Source organism: Bipolaris maydis, assembly GCF_028858645.1.
Source record: "Bipolaris maydis strain C4 unplaced genomic scaffold PSV08scaffold_11, whole genome shotgun sequence".
Lineage (NCBI taxonomy): Eukaryota > Fungi > Ascomycota > Dothideomycetes > Pleosporales > Pleosporaceae > Bipolaris > Bipolaris maydis.
In genome coordinates this window covers 1,592,445-1,619,214 of record NW_027093867.1, presented here as the reverse complement: position 1 = coordinate 1,619,214, position 26,770 = coordinate 1,592,445, and the positions used below count along the sequence as shown (strand labels likewise).

The following is a 26,770-nucleotide window of genomic DNA, read 5'->3' as shown; positions in this document are numbered from 1 at the left end:
AAATATGTCTTCTGTCCGGCACTGAAACATATCGATTGGCGTATATTTCGTCCACAATTTCGTTTGTCTTCTGTTTATAGTTGTCGTTTCCCCTTCTTCAATTGAGAGCGATATTTATTTCGTGATTTCAGCGCCGATTACTCGCCAACTTCCCCCTATTGAGTCATCAGCACCATCGTGAAGCGGCCATTCCCGAACATGCTATCTGCTGGCAATGGAGCACACGATGATTTGATGCGATAGAAGTCTGGCTGCTCTTCTTGAGCGATTTTCTGACATGAGAAACCAAGGTCCGTCAAGTAAATGTCACATGAAGAGTAGCTGATTGCTCTGACATTCTAAGATGTTACCTGTACTTTCCTGCCAACGCATGTGCTATTTTACAACAGCCAATGTCGTTGATTCCCATTATTTCTGGAATGGCGGCTTTTGGGCATGATATGCTAAGTGATTACATGTTACTGGATCATTATAGCGATGAGTCGTAGTTCTATATTAGGTATTTTCGAAACGTGTAATCATCTGTGTGTTCTTGTAAGTATAAAGGAAGGGGACTTCTCTCCTAAACTCCCCATCTCTTCATCTGACAGTACCATCACACAAGCACTCTCATCAAGCCAAACACCACCACAACCCTCTCATACCAACATCACCAAGCCAAAGACCAAGTGGAACCCCCCTTTACAAGCTATCCAAAATGGTCTCCAAATACTCCAAGATGAAGAACCAAACCATCTCGCACAGGAACCAGATGCAGGCGGAGCTGGAGAAGGCCAAGTTCCTTAATGAAAAATTCGAGGCCTATCAGGCCCTAATGAAAAACTCCAACCAGCAGCCTACCCCCGGTCACTACCGCACTAAAAGCGGTAGCCACATCAAAATCGTGTCCAACGGTACGAGTTGGACGCAACAAGAAGTTTCGGACGAGGAGCAGCAACTGCCTTTCGGCTTCGTGTGGGTGCCATACGCATCAATCGACCAGACTAGATGGCCGATGACAATTCAAGAGCTCTACTACAACGGAGCTCCGACGTACCAACCTGTCATGCCACAACAAGTTGGCTTCAGCTACCTCGGCGACGATGTCAACCAACACGGCGCCATATTTTCGACATACCAGCTCAACAAGCTGACCGTTGTCGAAAACGGGCCCAACAATGTTGGGTACCAAGCGGTTTCAACAACCGTACTCGATCTCTCTCGCGAGCATATTCGCGTTTTCGAAAACGGTGTCGTCGAAGTGGTGCCGCCAGTTCCAGAAGCATACCGCTCCCTCCTCCACCACCACCCCCTCTCCCAACCCCAGCCTGCGCTTGCGCAGCAAATCCCGCAACAAGCGGTGGCCCAGCCCGTTGTGGCGGGCCCAAGCCAGATTCCTGCTCCCTCCTTCGTACAGGAGGCGGAGCCTCAGACATGGATCGACGAGGACGCAAGAACGCGATCCAACACTTACGAAACAACTCTCTCCGGAAACACCAGTTTCACAAACGGGGAAGGTCACATCCCCGACGCTTCTCTTCTTCAAAATGTCGACATGAATAACCTCGAGGGCAATGATGCCAAGATGGAGGGGATGGGCCAAAACGGCATGGGGCTGGGCCCTGCTGGTGTTAGTGACTTGGACATGGACAATTTGGATTTGTATAACTATGACCTTACGAATATTAGTTGGAATGATGATTGGGATAGTCTCTAGATAAGGAGCTATTCATATTTTTTTCTTCATTTTTGCTTAGTTTAGTTTGCATAACAATGTTATTGGGATCTTTATTTACCTCTTCTTATTTTGAAGTCCTATTCAATACATTCATGTACTATCTACCTAGTATCTCCACAAGCACAGCAAACGATCATAGAAGCTCGTGGATATATATGTCCGCTGGCCTTGGCTATTTAGCCCAGGCTGGGAGTCGGTACCGTAGTTCATGCTCTCATGCTCCTCAAACTTCGCCAGTACCTCGATTTTCCACTCTCCAGCACTCTTGGTGAGCCTAACAATCCTCGTACCAGCATGCATGCAGCTGACAAGCAAGAGGATAGCCTCAGGAGGTGGCTCCGACCTCCACTTCTCCACACCATGATGCTCTGGCAACTTCGGGTTTCGATCAAGTAGCTTGAGCCGCCAAACTCCACCTCCAAGATTTGTCTCTGCAAGAACCTGCCTGCGTCCAGAAATTGGGACATGAACAAGTCTCAGGTGATCATCGTAGCTGCCAGTAATAACGAGTAGGCCCTGGGTATCCAGGTGTACGGGAAGAATAGCAGTAACACCCGCACCATGGATCTTCCCATCCATCCAAGGTACACTACCTCCGGAGCCATCAGAAAGTTCAGCAAAACGCAGCGTGCTGTCGTCACCTCCAGAGAGTAGTCCAGAGCCATCAGGAAGGAACGCCAGAGTCCAAGCTTCCAAATCATGCGTAGCAACCTCCAGCTTAGTAGGAGAGTCGTCTTCGCTTTCTGTGTCGATTACACCAAGACAAACCTGCCCGTTTGAGAGAGTCATGCCGACCATAAAGGACTCTGGATGCCATGAAAAGGCGGTGATGAGTACATCTTCAGGGAAATACTGAATAGTCTTAATGTGGCTGATGCTGGGGTTTCGCTGCCACGACTGAAGCTCGTAGATGGCAAAAGCTCCTGTTGAAGTTGCAACACCAAAGTTTGAGCTGGTGACGTGCGTCAAGAAGTGAATGTCTAGGATGGCTGATGGCGTGGCGAGAGTTTGAATAATGTTGCTTCGGGAGTCAGCACGTGAACATTACTACCTAGGGAGCTTGAAAACTGAGGATCATTGTGTTCTACATACACGTTGTCGCCGTCCACCTTTACCAATATCAAGCTGCCATTGCGCTGCTGATTTTTGGCACTGACTTTTCCATCGTGGGGAGCGCTCCCTGCGGCATCCTTCTCTTCGGACTTTTCAAGATTGTACGTGCCGACTACTGCATACTGCGGGTTGAGCGGAAAGAATTCGATGCAGCTGGGAGGTAAATCGAGCTTAAAAGACGTGAGCGACCGTATTGAAGACATTTTGCTAGTGATGGTGAATGATAATTTGCCCTCTCCTTCCGGTTAGTGGGGTGCTTGACTAAGCGCGCGGAGTGACGCCATTGCAACTTGACCCTGCCTCCTCTTTCCTCGCCTTCACTTTGAGCTTCGCCACCAGACATCAAACATTTACTCCATGTAAAGCTGGGGCAAGGCTGTGCAATTTCCACCTCCACCGAGTACCACGCGGTGCCTGCGCTGTCGAGTTGATGCCTTGCTGATCCCTGCGTTTGCACATTGCAGCCTACACTAGTCCCAAAGCAGACTGCGCCTGACTCTCTGATACTCACCACAGTGATTCTATTAAAGCAACACAAAGGCACATTTCCGTTTCCAACTTCAATCAATTGCATCTCAAATTCTCTAAGACTAATTCGTTTAAAATCTCGACCCGATTTATCATGTCTGACGCCACAGCTTGTACAGAGACATTTGCGTCTGGTCGCTACTCAAAGCGCAAGAGGACTCAAGTCTCATACCATCTTGACGACTTGGAATACTCAGACACGGAGTCTGATTTTGAGAGCCCTCAAGCAAAGGTGCGATGCACTGCTGCGTGTACGAGAGTGGCACATACTAACGGAGCTTTACCAGAAGCCCAAAGCCCAAACAACCAAACCACTTCCAAAGCGCAAGATCTTTCCCTTCTTGGACCTTCCTGCGGAGATCCGGAATACCATCTATGATTATGTGCTCTACGAACCATCCGGCATCAACTTTGTCGGTACATACCGGAAAATGCGCCGCGTCGCCGCCCGCATATCAGCAGAATACTTACTAAACGCCGGTGGCCGAATCTACTCCCCAATGTCCCAACAGGCAATCGACAATGCAAATGGAGACCACATTCCTCTCGTTCCATCACTACTCGCCGTGAACAAGCAAATCTACAATGAGGGTATCGACATTTTGTACGGCAACCAACTCATCTTCGCCGACAGCCTCGCCCTCTACAGCTTCCTCATCAACCTTGGCCCTGTGCGTGCCCAGCACCTCAGGAAAATCCGCATCCTAGGCTGGCACTATACCCGCGCAATGAAAGTCTACAACAACGCATGCTTTACCGCCCTCGCCTGGGCCACCAATCTCACCTCGTTGGACATCCACGCGCCAGTGGGTGGATACCGCGCCCCGTGCGACGGAGCAATCCAATTCTACCGCGATGCCTTTCCCTGGCTCGAAGCTGTTGGCGCTGCAAAAGGAAAGCCAGATGCGGCTCTCGATGTTCTGACCTTTGGTGGCGACTGGCTGTCGGATTACTGGGGCTGCCGCAGCTCGGACGCTTCGGTGTCTGAGTATGAGGAAAAGGTGGAGCGGTTCAAGACTGAAGTTGCAAAGTGCTTGGGTGCGCATCGGGATAGAATTCTGGCAGTGCCTAAGAAGTCGGTGAAGAAGGCGAAGAAGGTGCAGTCTTGAGTGCAATTTTTTGTTTTTTTGCAAGCGGGATAAATGGATTTTGAGTTTGGAGTTTGGAGTTTGCAATGGGAAGAAATCATCTTGATATTTCGCATTCTGGGAGCAACGGGTGGGGGTCTACATTGTGATGGCACTGTTGGCACTTTGGCATATGGTGTCACCCTTTTTTCTTTCTTCTAAATTTCCATCCTGCGAGTATGCAGCAGGGAGATCAACTCTCACATTTTCACTTTCCAACACAATGAGTACCCAGTCAGGAAAAGAAAAGAAATCATTTTCCTCTGAAAAGAGACAACGATTGCATTTGAAAAATAAAATAAAATTGGGTATACCATTTTAAGTCTCAAAACCATTCCAAGGCTGTAAACAAGATTCATCAATCATCATCCAAAGATCAATCAAGCAAACAAATACATCTATTACATTCCCCCACCCCCCTTGGAAAATCGCACAAAATAAAACCCTCCCCTTTTACCTCAACACCAACCTCCCCAACATAACCCTCAACGCCTCGGCCCCTTCCCTCCCCTCCTCTCCCAACATCCTCTCAATTCTCTGCACATGCTCCTCGACCTTTGCCCTCAACTCGGCCACCACACTCTTACTGTACTCGAAGCTGCCCTTACTCTCCATGTACCTGAGCGCATACTTCTTGACCTCCTCATCCGTTGTCTTTTGCTTGAGGATATTGATAAGAATGGTGTTGGAGGGGTCAGCGCGAATGGCGTGGATGACAGGGAAGCTGAATTTGCCTTCGGTGAGGTCTTCGCAGAGGCCCTTGAGGGACGTGTAGCCGGATGTGGGGGAGAGGTTGAGGTGGTCGTCTAGGATTTGGAAGAGGAGGCCGATGGTTGAGACGAGGGGAGTGCAGTCGCTGTGGAACGGTTGGTTAACAGGAATAATAATGAGGGGTAGGAGGGTCCCTTACATGTCTGTTTGAGACTCTGCTTGCATGAGTTTAATGGCTAAGCGGAATAGGCCGCCTGTTTTGTTGCCAACCATTTCTAGATAGTCTGCTTCGCTAGGACACGTCAAGCTGTCTCGCCAGTAGAGATCCATGCCCTGGCCGCGATGCAGATTCAATAGCTCCTCGGTGAATATCTCGATGAGTTTGGGGTTGTCCATGGAAAGCAGCAGGGCGAGAGCGCGGAAGTAGACATAGTTGGCCGAATTGATGGTCTGGGGCGTGCCGAATATCGCATGAGCGACGGGGATACCACGGCGGAGGAGAGACGAGTCTTCTACATCATCGACACTGGGGAGAAGGAACAAAAGTTAGCGGCAAAGTCGAAAAGTACGTTGACGAAGACACACACAGCAAACTCGAGGTATGCAACATTCCCACCACTTTTGTGATAATGTCAAGTCTTTCCGGCGGCACCTTGAGCCACAGGTTGAAAGCCGCTATGCATTGGCTACGGATGTCCTTGCCCGGATGTCCGTACAAGTAGTCGTATGGGCCTAGCAATATGCGCTCCTTTTCCTCTGTCCACGCGACGCCATTTCCGTAAATGAGCTCCTCGCCTATGCCTTTAGAGTGTTCCGAGGGCGGGGACAGCGGGGTAGGGTAGTTTGTGCCGACATCGTGGTTTGTGGTCGTGGTGTCCATGTGGGAGTCGATGCCGTCGGTGGCGGCCTGAGGCTTGTTGGAGGCCAAGTGGGGCGCGGTCTGCTGCTCTTGTAGATGAGCGTTCAGCGGCTCGGCAGAGTGGCTTGTCTTGCTCTTCTTGCTCTGGCCCAGCCAGTCAATCTCGCTCAAGGGGCGTAGAACCGATGTTCTCAAGGGCGGCTGCTTGGGGCTGCCGGGGCTAGGGTTCAGGATGCCCGTGGAGCTCGTGCGGGGCGGGATGGCGTTGGGAGAGGCAAAAGGGTGGACAGACGAAGACGTCGGCATGGTTCGAGGAGAGCCCCAAGCGGGTCGCAGAGCTGCTTATTTATACTGTTGGCAGGCTGAGGCACGGTGGGAGAGTGGATGTGGTAGCTTAAACGGGAGGGCTATTCGCTCGATTGACGCGTGGCCGCTGCAGGATGCGCTGTGGCAGCGGGACCCGAGGCCGAGGAGTGGTGTGTGTGTGTGTGTGTGTCGGAGAGATCGCGACAGCGGTTCCTTGACATGTGCATGCGGAGTGCGGAGTTTATGGGGCGCGTTTCGATCGATGTCTGCGGCTCTTGGAGCGCAGACTATAGCAGGTGTGTGTAGACGGAGAGCACGAGTAGCAGAGCAGCGCAGGTGGAAGAGAGGCGGGGGCAAGAGTAGGCCCTATTGCGCAGGACATCATGACCCATTGCTGGCCTCTTGTCCTGGCACATGTTCGCATCCATCAAATGCACGATGCTTGTATGACGACGCCAGGCACTCCCCCTCGCTTACTCCACCCTGGCCGCCCAGCCCCGCCAGCCCACGCCCAGCCCGCCGCCACCCGACAAGCACACGGTAACACAATCACATGGCACACCAAAGCACACCAGCTGCACAGTCGCTCAAAAGAGGACTAATGCTCTCTTGTATTCTAGCCGTCTCAGACTATATGTGCCGCCCTGACCTGAAAAGTACCAGCAGCTGTCTGCCAGTCTGCCTTCCAGTGCAGCATTAAGTATTATACAAATTGGTCCCCTTGTGCCAGAAACGGGAGAAGAAAAGAAAACAAGACGGCAGTGCTGGTGGTGACAATGGTGATGATGGTGATGCTCCAAGCCTGCCCTTATGGCCTCCCCCCCCCCCCCCCCTGGACTTTCCCCCCAAACGCTAAACGGGTATGCAAAGGAAAAAAAAACAAAACTCTACAAAATGTGCTAAGAGAAGAAGAGAAAGAAGAAGAAACTAGGTAAGGAAAATGACACAGCCCCAGTGTAGAACCATTTTATATCCAACACAAGGAAAGAAGGGTGGTGCTTGATGCTGTAGTCGTACGTCGTGACAAAGAGAATAAGGAGTCGCTGGCTACTACATCCAGGTGGTTAAGAGAGAGTAAAAGAAAGTCTAATGAGGGTGTAGGTGCTGTAGGGCAAGGGCTCTACTGCGCCTGATTGTATGCTAGCCACGCATCATGCGCTTCACGGAGGACTATATGCTGTCAGCATGTCTCATATCTCATCGAACTTGAAAAAAAAACTTACTTTGCAGAACCTGGGCTTGCGCCGTGTGTGTCTCGCACGCGCACTGCAACGTTCGGCCATCAACAAAGTCCAAGACGACACTGTTGGGCAACTCTTGTCGGTCCTGGTCTGGAGGGTATGGGGCGCGGAAGTCGCTGAGGTGGAAACGCTTAACGATTCCCTTCTCGTTGTGCTTTGACGGGCTAAGGACAAGATTGCCCATGGAATCGATCTCGACCCATCTTCGCTTCCAGAGCTGGGGTAAAGTTAGCATGCAGCCAAAATTGTTTATACACAATATTACAACTTACCAAAGTGTCGGGAAACTGAACATTCAAGTCACCAACGTGCATAGGAGGTGGTGGCTCTCGCAGAGACGACAACGATGTTGACCGCATATCGTTCTCCGGAAGTGTCAGGCTGCTGCTCGAGCTCTTCCAGGGCATGGAAGACATGGATGAAGACATGCGCTTGAACATCTTGGTCGTGCGCGACTCCTTCTTCTCCTTCTTGTCTTCCTTCTTCTCGTCGCCATCATGGCTGTGAACAGACCTCGACTCGCTCATCCGGCGACCAAATGTCCTCCATGTGCTCTCCGAAGACGTCCGCGAGGGTGCCAGACTGTGGTCCCGAGAGTGTGATGACGAGGTGTCTCGAGAGGCCGGTGTCTCCGGTTTCGGCTGAGGGGGGCTCTTGGGTGCGGGAGTGGCTATTTGGTGGTCAATAATCAGGGGGCTCTGGTGGAGGTCCAGCGGCGTGCCTTCGGTCGGCATGGCTAGGGTGGGGTTCATGGTTCGCTCATCACGAACAATTCGTGCGGTAACCTGAACAGACTCTGGCTTCTCGGGCCCCTGTTGCACATTGTATACGGTAGACTTGATTGGGCCCGACGGTTTCCTATCAATCATTGATGCAGAAGACGACGGCCGTATCAACGTGTTTCCATTGCGAGAGGCAGACAATCCATTGGACGATGTGTCAAGAGGCGAGGATGCAAAGAAAGAAGACTTGCGTTGGGCGACAGACGAACTTGGCGCAGTCAGGGTAGCGGCTGCAGGGTTCACAGAAGCCGACTCCCTGTTGGTCTTTTCGGCAAGAGCCTTGATTCTTTGTGAGATGCCAGACGAAACATTAATTTTCTTGGGAGCCGTCGACGTGTCAGACCGTGGTGGCGGCGGCCAGCCGCCAGACACCTTACGAGCAGGCTGTTGTTCGGGGGAGGGACGCGTAAGGCTAGTAGGGTAGTTTGACGATGCTGACCTAGGGGGTGTCGACAGCTCAGCTTGGGACGGTGACTTGCGTGGGAAGAAGGGCATGATGGGCGACTTGGACACGGACATGGGCTTGGCTTCATGTACTGTAGCACTCTGCAACTCTTCCATGAAGGAGTCGTCGGACAGATATTCGGTTTCGGAGTTTTCCGCACTGACGTGGAGTGGGTCGAGCTGTGCACGGCGCTTCCCCTTGGATTCGAACCAACTGTCCCTCTTTGAGCCAGCGGGCAACAGCATAGATTCTCTGTTGCGCTTTGTAGCTGGCCCCTGTTCTGGCTGCGCTGCCGCATCTGAAGGCATGTATATGGTCGACTCCCGGTTCGAGCGGCGGCGGGCGTGGGTGTCGTCCTCGGCGGGCCTCAGCGTGTTCCTCCTGCTGCTGCTGTCTGCATCGTCGTCGAAAGAAGGCGCCCGTTGGGTGATAAGCGGACCCTGCGCGGGTTCGTCGTGGACGTCGGTGGGTGGAGAGGGGGTGGTGCTGTCAGCGACCACGGTTGGTGTACTGTCGACGGAATGTTCTTCGTCAAAGGGATCAGGAGCTTGGGACTCTAGCGTACCCTGGCGCTTTTGTGGGTCGTCTAGTCCGCTCTCATCGTCGGACAGGGACGACGGCCGCGTTGATGGTGCGCCAGACGAACCGTGGGTTTGGGCGGAGATGGGAGATGATATCGACACAGTCGAGTTTAGGTCGTCTCCCTCCGTTGGGTTGTCTGCAAAGACGAGCCCAGAATTGCTTGGGCCTTGGGAAGTGGGCAGATTGTCGGCAAGCAATACCTCTTTGTTTGCCTCTGGCTCCTCGCCATGCTCGGTAGGTGCCGTTTCCGCCGAGTCTGCCGTCTCTTCACCTACTTCCGCCTCCTCAGTATCTACAGTCGATTCGCCGGCTGCCTTGTCCTTCTTCGCCTGTTGGGCCTGCTGCTGCTTCTTGCGCAGCTCCAGGGCCTTCATCAGCCTCGTCCGCTCTTGCGTTGTTCCCGTGGCTCGAAGGTGGCTTTTATACGCAGCAACAGGCATAGACTTGACACTGATCGGCGAGCGCGGTGTGTATAGCGACGAAACAGGCGAGTGTGGCACCTCGGGCATTGGAGGTAAATCGAGCGGTGGAGGAACCGCGATGGCGGGAACAGCGCTGGACGAGGTAGTTTCGGACTCCTTCTTCTGGGCCGCCTTTCGCGCCGCAGAGCGCAGCCCTGCGGGGAGCGATGCCACCTGTCTTGCCATGTCTTGTGACGTGTTCCCTGACGTGGCTGGGCGCTTTCCTTCGAGCGACTGGCGTGGCCGTGGGCCCAGTTTGACCTTGGGCTTGGTGTACTGCGCGTAGTAGTGCTCATAAAGCTCGTTGTAGTCTGGCCGCGTCGTCTGAGACGAGCTTCTCGGCTCGGGTCCGCCCTCAAACAGCGAGTCGTAGTTCTTGAACGTGTCTTGCAGGTCTGACAGATCAGTGTTTTCAGGTGTCTTTGGGGGCTCAGTCACTGTCTCAACGGTGACATGGGAGATGTGCGGTGCAATCTTGTGGCCAATAGCCTTTTCCTCCAGTATCAACGGGACAGACTCGGTTTGCGAAGTGAGAGAGGCACAGCGTGTGGGATCTTCCTCAGTACTGCCTCTGGACGGCTCCATTATAGTGGGTATACTGGTATCCGCTGTTTCCGATGTTGTCAACTTTTCGGTTGAGTCTGGCTGACATGTCTCTTCGGCAGTTTCCTGGATCCAACTAAGTTTTGGCCCGCGCGATGACCCACTGGACGAGGAGCTCGAAGGCGCGGCGGTGTGCAGACTGCATGCTGATGCGAGGGCGGCATCACTAAGTTCTTCTGGAGTGGAGATGGACAGGACAATGTCGTGAGGCGCAAACTTCTCGGAGATGTTGATGAAGTGGACAGCGACACGTGCTACAGATGGGCAGTCAGCAGCAATCCATGCAGCAAAGTCAGCATTGTGGCATACCTTGCAGCAGGCGCGAAGTCCCATCAGGCACGTATTTGACCAAGACCTTGCGCCGACGGTAGAGCAGAAGGCCATATAGCGGTGACTTGTCCTCGTACTGAGCGACGGCAGCGCGCGCCTCTCCTGCTCCGCCAGTGCCCCGCTTGAGGACTTGGACAGAGTCCCTCGACGTGTATCTCAACAGAAACCTAGACCGCCAGCTGTCAGCAGATTGCGCGCGCAAACAAGTGGGCGAGAAGCAGCGGCAGGAGAGTCGTACCAACCACCAGCCTCGGCGAGGGCGCCCTGGTACGCCTGTGTGACTTCTACATTGTCGAGCCCGTTGAGCGACATGATGATAGCCGTGGAGCAAAGAGAGAGGGCCGGGCGTGTGGGGACAGGCTCTCTCCAAAGCCGTGCGTATTCAGAGCGAAAGAGGCGGCTTTCTTTTTTCGTCGCCGCTGGTCGTTCGACGACGGGCAATCAAGATATCCAGGAGGTCAAAGCTGGACAGGGGTCAACCTAGCTGGGGGTCCGCAATTGGCGAGATACGAGAGGAGAGAGAGCAAAGGGTCTCAGAGGCGCTCGGCACGGGCCATGGGGAGGAAGAGAGAGAGGGCGTGGGCGTGGGTGTGGGTGTGGGTGTGGGTGTAGTGGTCGCTGAGGCAATGCGACGGCTTCAGCAACAGTCAAATACGCAAGTATGTAAAAGTGTGTGGGTATGTACATGTGCAAACGGCCATGTGCGTAAGTCTGGTAATAATGCGCTGAGCACCCGGCAGCTGCAAAGGGGACGCGAGTTCGCAGTCAAGGCCAAATAGACGGCCAAACGTGGAGACGCCGCGTTTCAGGCACACAAGCTCACAGGGGTAAACCGGCGCGCAGCCCTGAAGACGCCCCTAGCCCGCACCCTCTCCCTCTCCCTCTCCCAGTCCCCACTGCTGCCGACCCGGACTATTCACCGACAAAGCAAAACAATGTGTTTGTATGCCTACACCAAAAACGGCCCTTTGACGCCTTGGATTGGAGCACGAGCTGCGGTACCTGCGTGGCTGCGCTATGCCTAGGGTACCATCTTACCACCTCGTGCCGCCCATGTGGCAATGAATGGGGCCTGCATTGATAGACTCGCCCCTCTCTCTCCACCCGACGCAGGAACACGGCACAGCTCCATCAGTGTTCCTGAGGCACGCAGAGTCACAGCCAGGCACTGCATGAGTTATGGTTGTTTCTTGTCACGTCACCGTTGGGGTATTTGATGGCCGTTGGTGCCCCGGAGTGCGCAATTGCTTTTCGCCAACGGCACACATGGGATGCCGGGGAAGAAGCAACCCGCCGTTTTACATGTCCTGCACCTGGTCACGACGGGAGATCGCTGCCTCATCATGGCTGTTCCTTGAAAAAGTGGTATTTCCAGACTTTGAAAGTTGTTTTGTCCTTCCATGCATGGCCCTCTCAGCCGTAAAGTCTGTCAGCTACATGACGACATTTTCGTAAGTAGGACATACACACCGGATATCTCCCCTTGATCTCAGCTGCCAGAAACACGATGCGCGTCCAAAGAGCATCGAAGCCAGCAGAGAGCTAGCCAGCCACCGTCCGCCCAAGACCCAAAGAAGCGTCGTGCCACTATCGCAATCGCGTCTGCCCCGCACCAAGACGACCCACCCAGCAGCATTCTCAAGACCAGTGACCATCTTGCTGCCCTTGCAGCATGCAGCTTCGACCCGCAGTATCTTCCACCATGCATCCATCACCGCATCGCTGATCGGACGGCAGCGGCCGTGCCGAAGAGAGCAGAAAAAAATAGTCCTAAAACTAACGACATTGAAAACCAGTTGGACCTCTTTCCTTCTCAGCTCTCCATCCACGCTTCTACTACACACTTCAACCAGAAACCCAACCCCACAAGACGTCATACCTCCCACTCCCCGGTCCACTACCCCCAGCGTGCCACCCATCCTCGTACTCCAATCATCAAAAAGCAAAAAAACGGCCACCATCTCCAACCAGAAAAGAAAGCAACAAATCCCAAACCCCGCAAATTCCAAACCCCCAAAAGCCACTAAAATAATGGCCCCCTCTCTTCCCCCAATCTCCTCCCTCCCCCACGCCCCCGACCAAACCCTAACCTCTACCCTCGACCTCCTCTTCGAGCCCAGCCCCGCCCTCCACACCCTTTCCCTCCCCGTCCTGCGCAGCACTACCTTCCCTTCCTACCCCGTCCTCATCGCCGCCGTAGGAACGCAACTCCGCGCTCTAGCCGCCTCATCTACCGCAGAGGACGCACAGCGCTTGCAAGAGATATTGTGTGCGCATCCGAGACTCGGAGCGAAGAAAGTAGAAAGCGAGCAGAGTCGGGCTGAGCAGGCGAATTTGGCCGGCGAGGGCGAGGAACTCAAGATCTTGAATGAGGAATATGAGGCTGTCTTTCCCGGGTTGAGATATGTGTAAGATAAACAATCCCCTCCCCCCTGTGCCTTCCTCCCTCTTTCTTCCTCTCCTTTCTATTCAACCTTTTTTTTTCTCTGTCTCTTTGCTGCATATTCACTTGATTTGCAAATTTCTGTCTGCGACACAGAGAGAAAGAAACTGGGCATAGTTTGGTTAATCAAATAACAGTGTCTTTGTGAACGGCCGTTCACGCCCCGAAATCATGCACAACATGCGTGACCGCATTGCACGCGCCGATATCGCCGCTGAGCGCCAAGAAGCTATACAAGCCATGTGCGATATTGCCCTGGATCGCGCGGGCAAGTTGCAACAACAACAGCAGTAAGAAGTAGCAGTCAGTCATATATGTATGTGATTACGGGCCATAGATTAATAAAAAGAAAACGCAAAAAATCCTACTACAGTGGGAAATCGTAAAGCATAAAAAAAGTTAAACCCAACTCATGTTCATTTTTTGATCAAGAAAATTTGGGAATTTTAAAATTGCTCATACCCCTCCTCCCCAGACCCAAAACAAGAACCACCATGATATATGCCCCTCCTGCTTGTATGTATTCGCATATACACATATCTTACATGTATAGAAAATAAAAATGCATGCATGCTATTGGGTCCACATCAGAATCCCAATCCCAATCCAGTCCCCTCCCGTTGCGCCAGAAATACAGTTTCCCTCTTATGTTACTCCCCCCCATCTTCCCATATTGACCCTTTTTGTTGTTCCCTTGAATTGTTTGGTCCTTTCTTTCCCAATGCTCCTATGCAAGATGAATGCAATTACAAATGTGTGTGCCCAATTCCCCCTAGACCCACTAGCATGCAAAATAAACTCGTGTAGTGGGGTTTACCTTTTTCAGAGTGTCATTTTTTTTTAACAAAGACAGGATTAACCACCCGATTTTCAAAATAAATCATTCCTCAGTCGAGCTCACCTTCTTTGCCCACGACGGATGTGGTGACGCCAATGATGGCGGAAAGTTTGTGGTAGAGTTCCCAGCGGCCAATGACGGGAACTCGCGAAACATTACCGGCGATGCCATTGAAGAAACAAAATTGGGCGACGTCGCCGTGGGTGTGTTATTCGCTGATACTGGGGTCGATGGTGCAAAGTTTGGCGAAACAGATGTCGTCGGGGTTACTGCATACATCTCTGGTGATATCGACTTTTTCGGTATGCAAGGGCGGAAGTTGGGCGATGTTGCAAACGAGTCTGTCCGCTTTGATGCGGAATGAGAGGTTGAGTATGTGTTTAGCAATGATGAGTTGGCGTCTGTGTCGATATGGCCATAGTCGGGCATGGTGTAGTCAGAGTACATGCTAGTCGCATGCGCAGTACTGGTTGGTATTGTCGTAGAGACATTGGTGGTGACGGCAGAGGGAGAGAACGGGACAACCTCATCGTCATCTTCCTCATCAAATGGACTTGGCAGGGGTCCTTCGTCGTCCAGATGAGCATAGAGGTCCACCTCATCTTCCTCCGCATCGAAAGCATCATAATTTGATACACCTAGCGGAGACGGCGGTAGGGGATGGTAGTCTCTATGCAGCGAGTGTCCTTTGGTTGGGGGTGAAGTCATGACCCATGCTTCGTTTGGTGAGCGGAACGATGCTGTCTCATTAGGACCTGACGTTGGAGAACCGTGTGACGTCGGCGAAGGGCTTCTCGACGAACTCGGAGAACTGGTAGGTGACCCGGACATGACAAATCGATTGCCGGTCCGTATGGCGGCGCTGGGTGGGACTGATGGATGCTGAAGTAGGACTGGATGAGTATATGTGTCGACGCTTCCGTGAGTGAATTCTAAACGAGCCAGTTCAAGCTGAGCCTTTTCCTTTTCCTGAACAATCGACACTCGGGCGCTGGGTCCCGACGAGTTCCTCATGAGGATGTTCCGTCTCCGTATGCCATTCAAAATGGCCGCTTTGGGAAGCAAGTTCCTTCCCAAGGCCTTTTGCTTGGCCCATACTGCAATCTTTGAACTGCCTCGATCGACAATGTTTGATGCTGGATGTGAAAACTGCGGAGATAGTCGTGATGTGATGAGAAATAGTCGAAGCCGGCGTTTCTTTTTCTGCACACATGAATGTTCTCCGTCGATATCAGCCACAGCTCGGCTACGCTTTCTGGAAGCGGATATCGGCGGCCGAGGCAGAAATGTGAGCTTCATGGCTGGCGGCGGAAGCAAGATGAATGGTAACGTGGCGGAACTGTTGGTGGTCCAGACAGTCCCAGGGTGCTGGTTCAATGTTGATGGTGTGCTCTCGGTACCAGCTCGCAACATCCTCCGCTACCCAAACTCATGCACGATCTTGGGCAAGGAGTAGCTGAGCCGACAGATTGGCATTCTCGGGTGGGGAGGGTGTCGATGGTGAGAGTGTAGTTTGGTTGACGGGCACGGGACGAGCCCACAGGAGCAAAGGTAAACTCAATGCAGTGCTAGTGAATAGGCGAAGCTGAGCTTGGCTCTGTGGACCACACGCACCAATGTCGAGATGGGAGCATGTCACGAGACCATGTTCAGGGCGGAGAGACGGACATGGCCCACGCAGATGACACGGTTTTGAACAGCGAGCAGGTTTCAATTCGGGATACCGGGAAGGGTCTGAGGCGCAGAAGAGTCGACAAGTCGAGGCAGGGTAAGCCGTCGGGGAGGAGTCGGGGAATGGCAGAAGAAGAGGGGCGTGGTGATATGGCTAGTAGGTTGACGAGGCAAGGCGCGAATGACCCAGCGCTATGGGCAATATGCGGAGAACCCCAGTAGGTGTGCGCCAGTAGTGCCGTCGACATGTCGCCCGTCTGACTGGACGGTGCTTCTTTTCCTCGACGGGCGCCGTGAAAACTCTGCTGGCCAAAAGGTGAGGCTGCTGCATCTAGGCGGGACGGGGGCCGTCATGGATCCTCCCTCTGTGCTTGCTTGTGGAGAGAGGCGTTTGCGACAATGTGATGGGCGGAGAAGGCCTCCAGCACAGCCATGGGGCTCGGCTTAAGGGTCTAGGGGCTCCTTGGACGTGGTCCTTCGCCACCCCCAGAGCCCATCTCGACCTGCTCTCGCTCTCCACCAACAACCAACCACTGCTTTGTTTCTTCATCGTCGCACTCACGAGCTCAGCAAACATTTCGTCAGTCTCTCACCACGCATCCGGGCTATCCTGGCCAGGGCGGGCCAGATGACAGCGGGTCCGTCGATGGCAAACTCACGGCTCCAAGCACGGCGACTGGCCCAGTTTTGATCCTCGCCCTCAGCCGGGGTCTGCGGGCGCCAGCGACCTAAGCAATCCTGGGGTTGCGCTGCCTGTTGGCTGCCTCTTCAGCTTGAGCTGCTGCTCGTACATGCGTCGTAGCACAAACGCTCCAGAGCCTCGACCATGGCTCCATGGCCCCCGACATGGGCGACGCGTCGGTCGTGTATACGATGGTCTCACAGTCCGCCGTGAGCCGTGAGCCGTCGTATTTTGCCTCTGCGGTGTGTCCGCACCCTGTCTTGTCAGCCAACCCCATGCTCGCTGCTGTCATTCATGTGTCCAATTTCAGCATGCCGTGGTGCAAATGACAAAAACACTCGCCCGTGTCTGCAACATAGCCCACTGTGCTGGGCCTAAATGCAAAGCAACCCAAGCACCGCACCTCGTCACCATCTGTGCTCACTCAACGCAGCTGACTTGTGTGCGAGGCTCAGCGCCACAATCCATCCTTGTGCGGGGTGAGCGTCAGAAAAGCAACTTTGTGGAGCACAAGGCGCCCCTCATCGACTGATTCATTTTGGGTCCGGCTCGATTCGGGGTTTGCTGCAAATTCATGTCCGTGTCAGGGTTGGTCATTCGCTCGCCTTAAGCACTCTGTCAGATCTGCAAATTGATCAATGGCAGCAGACAGTCTCAAGCGAGATGTCGCCCAAAAGTAATGGCCAGCCCGTGCCCTTCTTGGCGCTCTGCTTCGCATTCGTCACGTGCTCGGATATCTGAAAACATATCCGCTATCTTTATGTCTATGAGTTTGCTGGTTTGGTTGTATTGCTATGCTCTTGGAGCGTGACCTTCTTCTTCGTAGAGTCCCATTTCGCCTACTACTCATCCGATAGGCACCATCGGCCATGGATTTTGCGCAATTCGGACCGAGGACAGCATTCCACCATGGCCATCTATCTACTTGCTGTACCTGTTTTCCAACACAACGGCCTTGGGGTAGATTGCTCGAATTACACTTTATTTGGCGCATCCCCTTCCTCGCTCAGGTCCGGCCTTTCTTGTCTAGACTTTTTTTCTTTTTCCCCTAAACACCCATGTAGCACTCTGGGCTTCTCAAATCCCTCCTCAAATCATCAAATCGGCATCCGGCTGCCAGAGATACAAATCCTTGTCTGCACTCGCGAGCAGATTCGTCCTAGGGTTATACCCGACAACAGCACCCTTGCCCTGACCCGGAAGCTTCTCCATTGGCTCTAAGATGTTATTGGGCGCAGGAGGCTTGGAAATATCCCATACCAGCAGGCCGTCTTCTCCGCTGCCTCCAATCAAGAACTGACCGTCTGGAGTAAGGCACACATCGCCTTGGCCGTTTGCAGGCGTGTCCCCGTTATGTGCAGCGCCACTGACATTGGTGACGGACGACGCGGGTGGTAGGCGCCCCGAGGATCCAGCTTTGCGGTAACAAAAGTGCGAGATATCACCGGAGAAGGCATCGAGGACGAAGTGGCCGCTGCCATTGGTGGCTACAACTAGACTCTTGCCGTCATTGCTAAACTCCATCTTTGTCCAGTCCACCTTTTGTCCTCCCATGAAGCGCTGCTCGTACTCTAGCAGGTCAAACGTGGCGAATGGCGGCTTGTCGTAGTTACGCATGTCATAGAGGAGGATAGATTGCGTCGGCGGCGAGGCGATGGCAATGACGGTCGCTGACGGGTCGTAGGCAGCAAGATATGGCGCATGGAGATTGAGCATACCAACGTAGTTTGGCGACTGTAGGTTCCACAGGCGCACCGTGTTGTCCCGCGAGCAGCTGATGAAATCATCTTTGGACGGACACAGGGCAATCGATGTAACTGTGTCGGTGTGGCCCTTGAAATAGCGGATGTACGAGTTATCGTGGGTGGAGAGGAAACGGATAGTATCGTCGACCTTTGTGCTGGCGTAAATGATGCTCTGGGCGTGGTGGCTGAAGCGCGCAAGGTGGACGCCATACTTTTGGCTCTTGAGCTCTTTTGCATGCTTGCCTTCTTTGCAGTTGTAGATTTGCAGTGTGTCGTCGTCGCGGGCTACAATGGCGAGTTCGCCCGAGTCGTCAAAGTCGAGCGAGGTAATGGACGTTCCGTGGCCGCCGGACTTGAAGCGCTGCAGGCATTGTGAATATACAGGTACAAGGTGTCATGGGTGCTAAAGGGACTTTTTACTCTTTGAGGCCGGAAGCTCGTTATGACGTCGCTCACTTTTTGTGTCGGTGGGCCCGCAGGCGGTGGAGGAGGCCCTCCACCAGGCGTTGCTAGCCCAGCCATTGCAGTGCTTGGGTGGGGAGGAGCTCGTAAATCCTTAGCTCGATATCTCCTTTATATGTCCATGTGCGTCGAGTAGCAATTCCGTAGGCGTGAGGGTTGACGCGACGCGACCGTGGGACTGAGCTAGAGCCGGCGGAATGCGCGCATGAGAATGCGGTGCGAGGTAGAAAGTGGGTCACAGCGTCAACCGGCCTTGAGCCGAAACCGGACCCCCGAGAGATTATTCACAATTACTACGCCCTGCATTTGCCCTCTGTACACTACAACACTTTTCAATTCTTTTACTTTCCCACGGTCTTGACTCGGAGCCCTACACTCCTTTCCCCCTTGAAATTGGCGAACCTCTGGTAAGCGGCGACACACAGACGAAACGGTAGACGGCGACTTGATCGTAAGACCTCAAACGGCGATACAACTGTCCAGAACCTCCAAGTCAGAGCGCTCAGTCGCATAAAAGGCGCAGCATGTCTACAACCCTTGGGTAAGATATTCCCTTTCCACAATCAAGATACACAATAACTAATGTCTACCGTTGCCAGCTCCTTCATAGCCGGCGGCATAGCAGCATGCGGAGCCGTGACAGTGACGCACGGCTTCGAAACAGTCAAGATCCGGTGCGCAATATAATCACTCTCTTCCCAATGGCTTAGCCTTCAAACAAACACACAAAAACATATTCGCAAGCGAACAAGCTGGTTGACCGCTTTCGCCCAGACTACAACTACAAGGCGAGCTAAAGGCAAAGAGCGATGCGCCGCGGTTATATAGGGGAGTCTTCCACGGTGTCGGCGTCATTCTCAAGAACGAGGGGCCCCGAGGCCTATTACGTGGGTTAGGATGTGCAGTACGTTCTCCCTAGCTCTCTCTAAAAAAAACAACCCCCAAAGACTCCCGAAAAAAAAATGTACTAATACTTGAGAAATAGTACATTTACCAAATGACCCTGAACGGCTGCCGCCTGGGCTTCTACGAGCCCATCCGCAAAACTCTCACCACAACCCTCTACCACGACCCCACTATACAATCCTTCTCGATAAACCTTTTCGCAGGCGCCTCGTCGGGGGTCCTCGGCGCCGCAGCCGGATCCCCCTTCTTCCTCGTGAAAACGCGGCTGCAATCGTACTCGCCCTTCCTCCCCGTCGGCACCCAGCACCACTACCGCAACGCGCTCGACGGCATGCGTCAAATCTACTCTGCCGAGGGCATAAAGGGACTGTATCGGGGCGTGGGACCCGCAATGGTAAGAACGGGGTTCGGCAGCTCGGTCCAGTTGCCCACGTACTTTTTCGCAAAGAGGAGGCTCGTCAAGCATCTCGGCATGCAAGAGGGTATGCCGCTGCATGTGGCGAGTAGTACCGCGAGTGGCTTCGTCGTTTGCTGTGTTATGCACCCCCCGGATACGATCATGTCGCGCATGTATAATCAGACGGGCAATTTGTACACGAGTGCGTTTGATTGTTTGGCCAGGACGGTGAGAACAGAGGGCGTGCTGGCCTTGTATAAGGGCTATTTTGCCCATTTGGCCAGGATATTGCCGCATACGGTATGTTTCTTTTCTCTCTCTCTTGCTTCTCTGCGAGTTTGGTGCTAACTTTGCCACAATTAGATTCTCACCCTTACCCTCGCCGAACAAACTATCAAACTCATGCGCATGGTCGAAGATCGTATCTTACCCGCTGATGTGAAGGCCAAGATGTAAAATTCGTTAACCACCCCTTTTTGCGCGGGGCTCTTGTAATAATACCATGTTATTACCCATCTTTTGAACGTCATGTTGCCAATTATTATAGAAAGAGAAGAAGATATATTGTAGAAGAACACACAAAGAAAATCAACAAATGGAAAGAGTGATTCGTACCTTTTTACATATTTTCATCAAGACCCAAGCCAAACTTTTTCCATGTCGCTTATATACCAAAAAAAGACACTTTTTTTTTATACAACAAAAAAAAATCTCGCTCAACCAAGTCCTTTAAACAAGGAGAAGGAAAATTCTACTTAGTCATCATCATCCCACCCCTCAGGTATCCATCCAATCGGCCTACTCTTCCACATTCCCAACACCTTAACAGGTCCCTGAATCTTTTCCTGGCTCCCGTTTTCAGTCCGCCGTACAGGCAACGCCGCGGTTATACTCTCAGCCTCAACATCAAGCTCCATATCGTCACCTTCTACTTCGCCCTCACTCCTCGCAGCAACTAAAACAGCACGCCAGGACTCCGCACTAGCCACATCTCCCTTGTCCAGCAGCGCCTCGGCGAGTTTCAAGCCCCAGAAACACGGGCCAGAGAAAATCTGCACAAGAACTTCTTCTTGCATCTTCTTCTCCGCTGATACAGCGACGACTCGTCTTGCAGGGGCCCAATCGGATGAGGTGAGAATGTGGAGGAGCCAGGTGTACATTGCTTCTTTGATAGGGTTGTCCGAGTCCACGATGGAATCATGATGGCTGCTTACCTTGAACACGGAGAGCTGGTCGAGGAGGCGAGTAACGAGTGCGTTGATTGAGAGTGTAGATGAAGTACAGAATGCTACGAGTAAAGGGGTCCAGATGAGAAAGGCACCGGACATTGAGGAGCCTAGCTTCTTGTCCGTGGGTAGAATCATTTTGTCGTCTACGACGAGGTCAAGCAGAACACGTTGTGTGGGCGTGTTGGCGGAGAAATGCAAGGTGTACGTTGACAAGGCTGTTTGAGCGGCCTTGTTGTCTTGTCGTCGTTGCTTGATCTCATTCTTTCTTTCCTTGACGTACGACTTCAATACGGCTTGCAGTTTCTCCTTGATTGCTGCTCTAGTTTCTAACCCAAACTCAGCCTCAGCCTCGCCGTCGGCGTCGCCAGTCTCAAAGGCATAATCCAGTTGTCGCCAGTACCACTCCCACAGCCACTCGAGAGAGTCTGCGGCAGCGCGCTTCAGCTCTGCAAGCGATGGCAAATGCCGATGAACGATGCGGTGCCGCGTTTCCAGCAGGGAGAGGGGTAGCTGGAGGGATTTTCCAGCGGGAAACCACGAGGGGCGATCACGCGTCAAGTCGATCTGGGTATCTGCTAGGCCGGTTACGAATCTGCGCACTTGTTAGACGGGGGCCTGTCCTATGTTTTGTGTTTGTCTCGATTCCCCAATGCTTTGGGTCTGGGTGAAGCAAGACGAAGCATGTGAATGATACAGACAAGGGTAATTGGCTCCAAGCATTTTCTGTAATAGGTGCCTCGATACAGAGTACCGGACAAGGATCTTTCACATCTAGCCAACATTGACCGCTGGTTGGGAAACCTACCTTGATAGTGCTGTTGCATACAACAGCCGCAAGGCATTATGCTGCAGCCCGCCCCTCTCATCTTGGAGGATGACATCAACAATATCTGCCGTCGATTCTAGCAGCAAAGGCAGAGCATCTGGCTTACGCAGGCGCCACGCAAAAACCTAGCCGCCATCAGCTTACTACTTGTTGCCTTGCGTCGGTCTGGAACTATGCTTCTTAGACGACCAGACCGACAAAAGTCAGCTCACCTTGTTGACAGCCTTTTCTCTTCTAAGCGTCTCAGAGCAGTACAAGTCGTGGCGTAGCTGAAGCAATTCATGGCCATTGCGCCACGCCGTCACAACAAACCGAGAGCTATTATTCGAGTCCATATGGACACACGGAGTTATTTTTGCTCTAGACGCCCCCGAGCCTCAGGGCGTGCGACAAGAAAGAGGTTGGGTCTCTAGGGCAGTGGGACCCCTGCCAGTGTGCAGCAGTGGAGTGGCTGATGTGCGTCTCGAAGCAAAGCAAAGGGCACGTGAGAACGCGTCGGATGCGAAACGATTGGGAAATAAAAAGAAATAAAAAGAAACCGTCTTGGATTGGACTGGAGACGATTAGCGCAGGCGGAGCATCGCGCCAATGAGGTAAGAGAATGGCGGTTAAAGCCGGGGCAAAAGGGCAATCTGGCACCCCATACTCTGGAACCTTTGTCGTGTAAAAGGCTATTGGGCGCTACGTGGGTAGCGTCCGAGCGTGGCAGACATGGGCGGCGTGGTGAGAAGTTGGGACGAGGCAACTATGGCGGGTCTCGCCGAGGTTGGGCGATGGATGGGGAAAAGATGCAGATGGGTCCCCGTTTGGCGGCACATTGGTGGACGGGCCAAGGGGCGGCATGAGAAGAGGACAAGTCAGCGAGGGGTAGCTGGGCCGTCGGTTAGTTGTCGGTTAGTGGTTGATTAGTGAAGGCAGTTCCGTCAGTGCTTTGGCGGATGAGGCTGAGGGACGGGATGATGATGGCGGTCATCGGGCCTTTGCCGGCCAGTGTGACACAATCGCCTTGTTGGATCAATTTGCGCAAGCCTGACCTGGGACCTGAAGGGAAATGGGCCCGGAGGATGCGGGCCCATGTCGCCGACGCGCCATTTGCTGGGTTGCCGGGCTCGAAGTGGGTTTTGGGATAGAGACGCCCAACCCTGGCCTCGGCGCATGCCGCAAGCTAGTCGTCCTGTTCCAGCATGTAGGGTTTCCCAAGGTTTGAGCAAGCGTGGCTAGAAGCGTGGAAGAAGCTTGCGCCATGGCACGACCAGGCCGATGCTTTGCCGCCGACGATGGATGACATGACTGAGTAATGAGTAGGCAAGCGAGCGACATTCGATATTCAAGCACATGGTGGTGTCGCTGGTCGTAGTCATGGTCGTGGTCATGGTTGTGGTTGTGGTGGTGGTGGTGGTGGTGATGATGATGATGATGATGATGCTGGCATAGCAGTGTGTTGAGGGCGCCTTCCCCCTTGGTTGGCTGCCTGCTGCCTACTGCTGCTTGCTCCTGCCATTGTAAGTAGTCACCCACACACCCACGCGCATAGTCATTGGAACATGGACTTGGTATGATTTGTTATGTGTTTGATTGGCTGCAGTCATGCCTTCTTCTCCTACTATACTACTACTACTACTATCTACTAGTATACACATGCATTTCCTCTCCATCTGACCTCGGTGTGAGCGATGATGCAAAGACTGGTTCTCTTGCCTGTGAAGGCTGGGTATCTCTTTCGCTCGCTCTCGCTGTTGTCTAATAGTGCTCTTTTTTTTACTCCCAACTGGGAGCCATTGCAGAAAACAAAAACAAAAAAACGCCGTGCTGTGCTGTGCTGAAAGACCAAAAAAGGTGTAAAGACTAAAAATATACAAGTAATGTAAAGCTGTGACCATGCTCACAACCACCCATATCCTAGTCCAGCGTCCCGCACTGGCATGGAGGGTTGTTTGACTTGTTGAAACCACCACTCCTTGGATACAGTCTCGTCGTCGTCGAAGAAGAAGCTCTGGCCTTCCATGCTGCTGGGTGTTTGAGACTTGACATGGACTGCCATGTTCTGTGCCTGTTCATGGACGGGCGGCAGAGGGGGCGATGGCTCCTCGACACTGCCTTCTGAGCTTGCGTCATCGTCATCGTCTTGATCGTCCTCGTCTTCCTCGGGTGGTTGCCAAGTCTCCTCGAGCTTAAGGCCTTTTCCGGTACCCTCGGTAAGGGCACCCCAGCTGAGTGATGGCTCCGGGGCATCGTATAGGCCAAGGGCAACAAGCTTCTCGCCTTCCTCTTCGTCGTCCATGTCCTGGTCTTGCTGCTGGGCAGAGGCAGTGTTTTGTGCTTGGTTCTTCTGTGCCCATTGCTGCAGGTACCATGGAAGAGGCTCCGAGGTGGGCGTGTTGACACAAGAGTCGACATAGCCGGGAGTGTGTTGAGGCATGCTTTGCCAGCCATACTCGGATGGAGCACTAGTCCGGGGCTCGAGCATCGAGTTGCGGGCAGAGAGCGAGTAATAGTCGGAACCATGGCACGAGTCTCGTGATGGCGAGTAGTTTTGCTGCCAGTGTTGACTTGGCATGGGGTCAAAGTAGTTTGTTTGTTGTGAAGTCTGCACCTGTGATGACGCGGGATGCCAGCTCACGGGTCGGGTTGACTGGGGACGCTCCTCCTCTTCTGGCTCTACGCCAAACATCATTCGGTAGTGGTCGTCGAGGGTAGCGTATAGCTTGGTCTCGGAAGTAGTCTTGCGCCTCTCCATGGCCTTTGGGCTGCTGTGGTGGCTCTTTGTCTTCTCAATGCGTGACGAACGGCATCCTGATTGGCTGGCCGAGCCACGAGAGGTGCGTCGGTGTAGTTGTGCTGGCTGCATCTGGCCGGACATGGTGTCGAGATGGTAGGATGCAAGGGAAGTCGGCATGTACAGGAAGGGGGGAGTGGTGGGTGTTGTTGGGTGTTGATGTGTCCAGGCAGGTTGAATATGTGTGCAAGAGCTGATGACGGTTCTTCTTGTATGAAGCGAAGGGGGAGGGGACATGTGCATAGGTATATGGAGTGCCAAGAGATATAGACAGATGCGGAAGGGTGGATGGGGAAATTGGAACAGCGTGAGGTCGCGGCAAAAGTCATGGTGCAAGGAGTGCCAGGGCTAGACTAGCCAAAGACAAGAACAAGTAATAGTGGGATAGATGCAGACAGGGAACGGGTGTGTATTGACTATACGGAGCCACCAAGCACCAAGGGATGGCTCGGTGAGGGAGCGCTGTGACGACTAGGGCCAGTGGCACGGCTGGCACGATCACGGCAAGACATGGGTGCAGAAAGCGAAAAGGAAGGCTTGGGATGACCAAATCACAGGACAGGGAGGGTAGACGAGCACGGCGGACCATGTATCATGGCGCAGCGCGCGACGGGGCATCCGTGCAGCTAGTAAGTAAGTAGACGACGGCCGGCTTGTCGAGACAGCAGGGTAAGGGAAACGACGACGCGAGCAGCCATCATGGCAGAGTGCGGTAGTGCGGTAGTGCGACTAGGCCACAGTGGGACTCTTTGCAGTGCGACTCAGCTGGGCTCCACGGCGGGGTTCAGTGTCGTGTGTGCATGCGAGGGGGGGCGTGGGTGTGGGTGTGGGTGGGCGCCGCGGTGGCTCTCCAGGCGGTCTACTAGCCCTGGTCGACTTTTTTTTTGCTTGACGGGGACGGACGGTGGGTGGATGCATGGCGACGCCCTCGCTCGGCAGCGCGGTGGTTTAGCCGCGCTGAGGGCAGGCCAGCAGCAGTCGGAGTTGGAGGCGTGCAGAATAGTCAATTTACGGGGCAAAGCCCGGCGGTACTGGTGTTGTGAGAGGGGGGGTGGGAGTGCGTGGGCGTCGAAGCGCAGGCCGGCGGCCACGGTGAGCCTGTGTGGCGGTAGCAGGAGGCAGGAGGCAGCAGGTAGCACGCAGCAGGATCAAGCAGCAGCGGTCGGGTGAGATCAGGGGATGGGTGGATGGATGGGGATGGGTTGCATGTGTGGATGTGGGTGGATGGGTGGATGGAGGATGGGGATGGGGGCTCAGAGTTTGGTTGGCGCAGGTGCAGCGTGCTGGGTGGGCTACGACATGTTTTCTCGGGAGCGGGCGTGCGGCCAATGGCAGGCGGGCACGGGGCCTGGAACGGCACCCAATGCTAGCCGATAGCATGGCATGTCGTCGTGCTACTAGGCCAGTATGTACTACGTACATAGTACAAGATACATAGCACACATGCACATGCCATCCCCTCGCACCCGGCAAACCACTCTGCTGGCCCTTGGGTATCCAAGCGCCATCTGGGGCGGGCGGCGTTGGGGCGACGCCATTGGCCCAGCGGCTAGCCGACCGTCTTCCAGAAATCGACATGCAGCCAGCCCGTCCCTGCAAGCGGCGCGACGTGCAACGGATGCAGCATCAGACTGTCCCTCGCCCCATGCACCCTGGCACCCACTGCCCGCCTGCGTCACACAGCCAACGGCGCAGACGCTCGCGGAGATTGGTGCAGCCCGGGCTTAGGCAGGCCGGGCAGGACAAGCACAAGCAGGCGGGCGAGGAAAAAAACCACTTTAACGTTTGGCCAGCGCCATGCTCCACACACGCACGCCTTGAAACCAGTGCACCCGCCGCCCTGGCCCTGGCCGGCCTTGCCCATCGAAACACGGCCATGGCAATGGACTCGTCAACCACGACATGGACGCCGACGCCGGTGCTAGCCTGCCTGCCCTTGGGCTCGCCCTCGCCGCATGCCATGACTGGCCATACGCGCGTTCGTCGTGTA

General features: G+C 53.8%; 12 protein-coding genes across 12 annotated transcripts; 4 read left to right on the top strand and 8 right to left on the bottom strand.

Moving 5' to 3' along the window:
• Nucleotides 1-697: 697 nt before the first annotated feature.
• PSV08DRAFT_364576 (uncharacterized protein) lies at nucleotides 698-1,696 on the top strand (the record flags this gene model as incomplete). Its single annotated transcript, XM_014221726.2, has 1 exon — nucleotides 698-1,696. The coding sequence occupies one exon, from the start codon at nucleotides 698-700 to the stop codon at nucleotides 1,694-1,696; it is 999 nt and encodes a 332-aa protein (XP_014077201.2).
• Nucleotides 1,697-1,763: 67 nt separating this feature from the next.
• PSV08DRAFT_207550 (uncharacterized protein) lies at nucleotides 1,764-3,197 on the bottom strand. The gene is made up of 2 exons (XM_014221727.2): nucleotides 2,810-3,197; nucleotides 1,764-2,738 (listed from the first exon to the last, which is right to left on the bottom strand). The coding sequence occupies exons 1-2, from the start codon at nucleotides 3,031-3,033 to the stop codon at nucleotides 1,823-1,825; spliced, it is 1,140 nt and encodes a 379-aa protein (XP_014077202.1). The 5' UTR covers nucleotides 3,034-3,197; the 3' UTR covers nucleotides 1,764-1,822.
• Nucleotides 3,198-3,405: 208 nt separating this feature from the next.
• On the top strand, nucleotides 3,406-4,797 carry PSV08DRAFT_321043 (uncharacterized protein). Its single transcript, XM_014221728.2, has 2 exons — nucleotides 3,406-3,590; nucleotides 3,646-4,797. Exons 1-2 carry the CDS (start codon nucleotides 3,453-3,455, stop codon nucleotides 4,465-4,467), a joined length of 960 nt encoding a protein of 319 aa, XP_014077203.1. The 5' UTR covers nucleotides 3,406-3,452; the 3' UTR covers nucleotides 4,468-4,797.
• PSV08DRAFT_207548 (isoprenoid synthase domain-containing protein) lies at nucleotides 4,769-6,406 on the bottom strand. Its single transcript, XM_014221729.2, has 3 exons — nucleotides 5,784-6,406; nucleotides 5,396-5,722; nucleotides 4,769-5,341 (listed from the first exon to the last, which is right to left on the bottom strand). Exons 1-3 carry the CDS (start codon nucleotides 6,359-6,361, stop codon nucleotides 4,939-4,941), a joined length of 1,308 nt encoding a protein of 435 aa, XP_014077204.1. The 5' UTR covers nucleotides 6,362-6,406; the 3' UTR covers nucleotides 4,769-4,938.
• Nucleotides 6,407-7,202: 796 nt separating this feature from the next.
• Nucleotides 7,203-11,117, bottom strand: PSV08DRAFT_379028 (uncharacterized protein; the record flags this gene model as incomplete). Its single annotated transcript, XM_066093360.1, has 5 exons — nucleotides 7,203-7,531; nucleotides 7,585-7,819; nucleotides 7,875-10,729; nucleotides 10,785-10,984; nucleotides 11,044-11,117. 5 exons carry the CDS (start codon nucleotides 11,115-11,117, stop codon nucleotides 7,482-7,484), a joined length of 3,414 nt encoding a protein of 1,137 aa, XP_065948745.1. The 3' UTR covers nucleotides 7,203-7,481.
• A 1,719-nt stretch (nucleotides 11,118-12,836) lies between these two features.
• On the top strand, nucleotides 12,837-13,607 carry PSV08DRAFT_379025 (Oxo-4-hydroxy-4-carboxy-5-ureidoimidazoline decarboxylase; the record flags this gene model as incomplete). The annotated part of the gene is made up of 2 exons (XM_014221731.2): nucleotides 12,837-13,213; nucleotides 13,386-13,607. 2 exons carry the CDS (start codon nucleotides 12,837-12,839, stop codon nucleotides 13,540-13,542), a joined length of 534 nt encoding a protein of 177 aa, XP_014077206.1. The 3' UTR covers nucleotides 13,543-13,607.
• A 484-nt stretch (nucleotides 13,608-14,091) lies between these two features.
• PSV08DRAFT_10069 (uncharacterized protein) lies at nucleotides 14,092-15,608 on the bottom strand. Its single transcript, XM_066091812.1, has one exon. It carries the CDS (start codon nucleotides 15,497-15,499, stop codon nucleotides 14,129-14,131), a length of 1,371 nt encoding a protein of 456 aa, XP_065948744.1. The 5' UTR covers nucleotides 15,500-15,608; the 3' UTR covers nucleotides 14,092-14,128.
• A 1,604-nt stretch (nucleotides 15,609-17,212) lies between these two features.
• On the bottom strand, nucleotides 17,213-18,797 carry PSV08DRAFT_228267 (WD40-repeat-containing domain protein). Its single transcript, XM_014221734.2, has 2 exons — nucleotides 18,605-18,797; nucleotides 17,213-18,545 (listed from the first exon to the last, which is right to left on the bottom strand). Exons 1-2 carry the CDS (start codon nucleotides 18,704-18,706, stop codon nucleotides 17,529-17,531), a joined length of 1,119 nt encoding a protein of 372 aa, XP_014077209.1. The 5' UTR covers nucleotides 18,707-18,797; the 3' UTR covers nucleotides 17,213-17,528.
• Nucleotides 18,798-19,170: 373 nt separating this feature from the next.
• PSV08DRAFT_379023 (mitochondrial carrier domain-containing protein) lies at nucleotides 19,171-20,555 on the top strand (the record flags this gene model as incomplete). The annotated part of the gene is made up of 5 exons (XM_014221735.2): nucleotides 19,171-19,187; nucleotides 19,246-19,320; nucleotides 19,421-19,550; nucleotides 19,632-20,249; nucleotides 20,313-20,555. 5 exons carry the CDS (start codon nucleotides 19,171-19,173, stop codon nucleotides 20,403-20,405), a joined length of 933 nt encoding a protein of 310 aa, XP_014077210.1. The 3' UTR covers nucleotides 20,406-20,555.
• PSV08DRAFT_320979 (Las1-like-domain-containing protein) lies at nucleotides 20,509-22,490 on the bottom strand. The gene is made up of 3 exons (XM_014221736.2): nucleotides 22,217-22,490; nucleotides 21,984-22,129; nucleotides 20,509-21,770 (listed from the first exon to the last, which is right to left on the bottom strand). The coding sequence occupies exons 1-3, from the start codon at nucleotides 22,337-22,339 to the stop codon at nucleotides 20,705-20,707; spliced, it is 1,335 nt and encodes a 444-aa protein (XP_014077211.1). The 5' UTR covers nucleotides 22,340-22,490; the 3' UTR covers nucleotides 20,509-20,704.
• A 1,072-nt stretch (nucleotides 22,491-23,562) lies between these two features.
• PSV08DRAFT_320975 (uncharacterized protein) lies at nucleotides 23,563-23,905 on the bottom strand (the record flags this gene model as incomplete). The annotated part of the gene is made up of 1 exon (XM_066092679.1): nucleotides 23,563-23,905. A coding segment is annotated over exon 1 (253 nt), but the record flags the coding sequence as incomplete, so codon positions are not given.
• Nucleotides 23,887-24,864, bottom strand: PSV08DRAFT_373158 (uncharacterized protein; the record flags this gene model as incomplete). Its single annotated transcript, XM_014221737.2, has 1 exon — nucleotides 23,887-24,864. The coding sequence occupies one exon, from the start codon at nucleotides 24,862-24,864 to the stop codon at nucleotides 23,887-23,889; it is 978 nt and encodes a 325-aa protein (XP_014077212.2).
• Nucleotides 24,865-26,770: the final 1,906 nt, after the last annotated feature.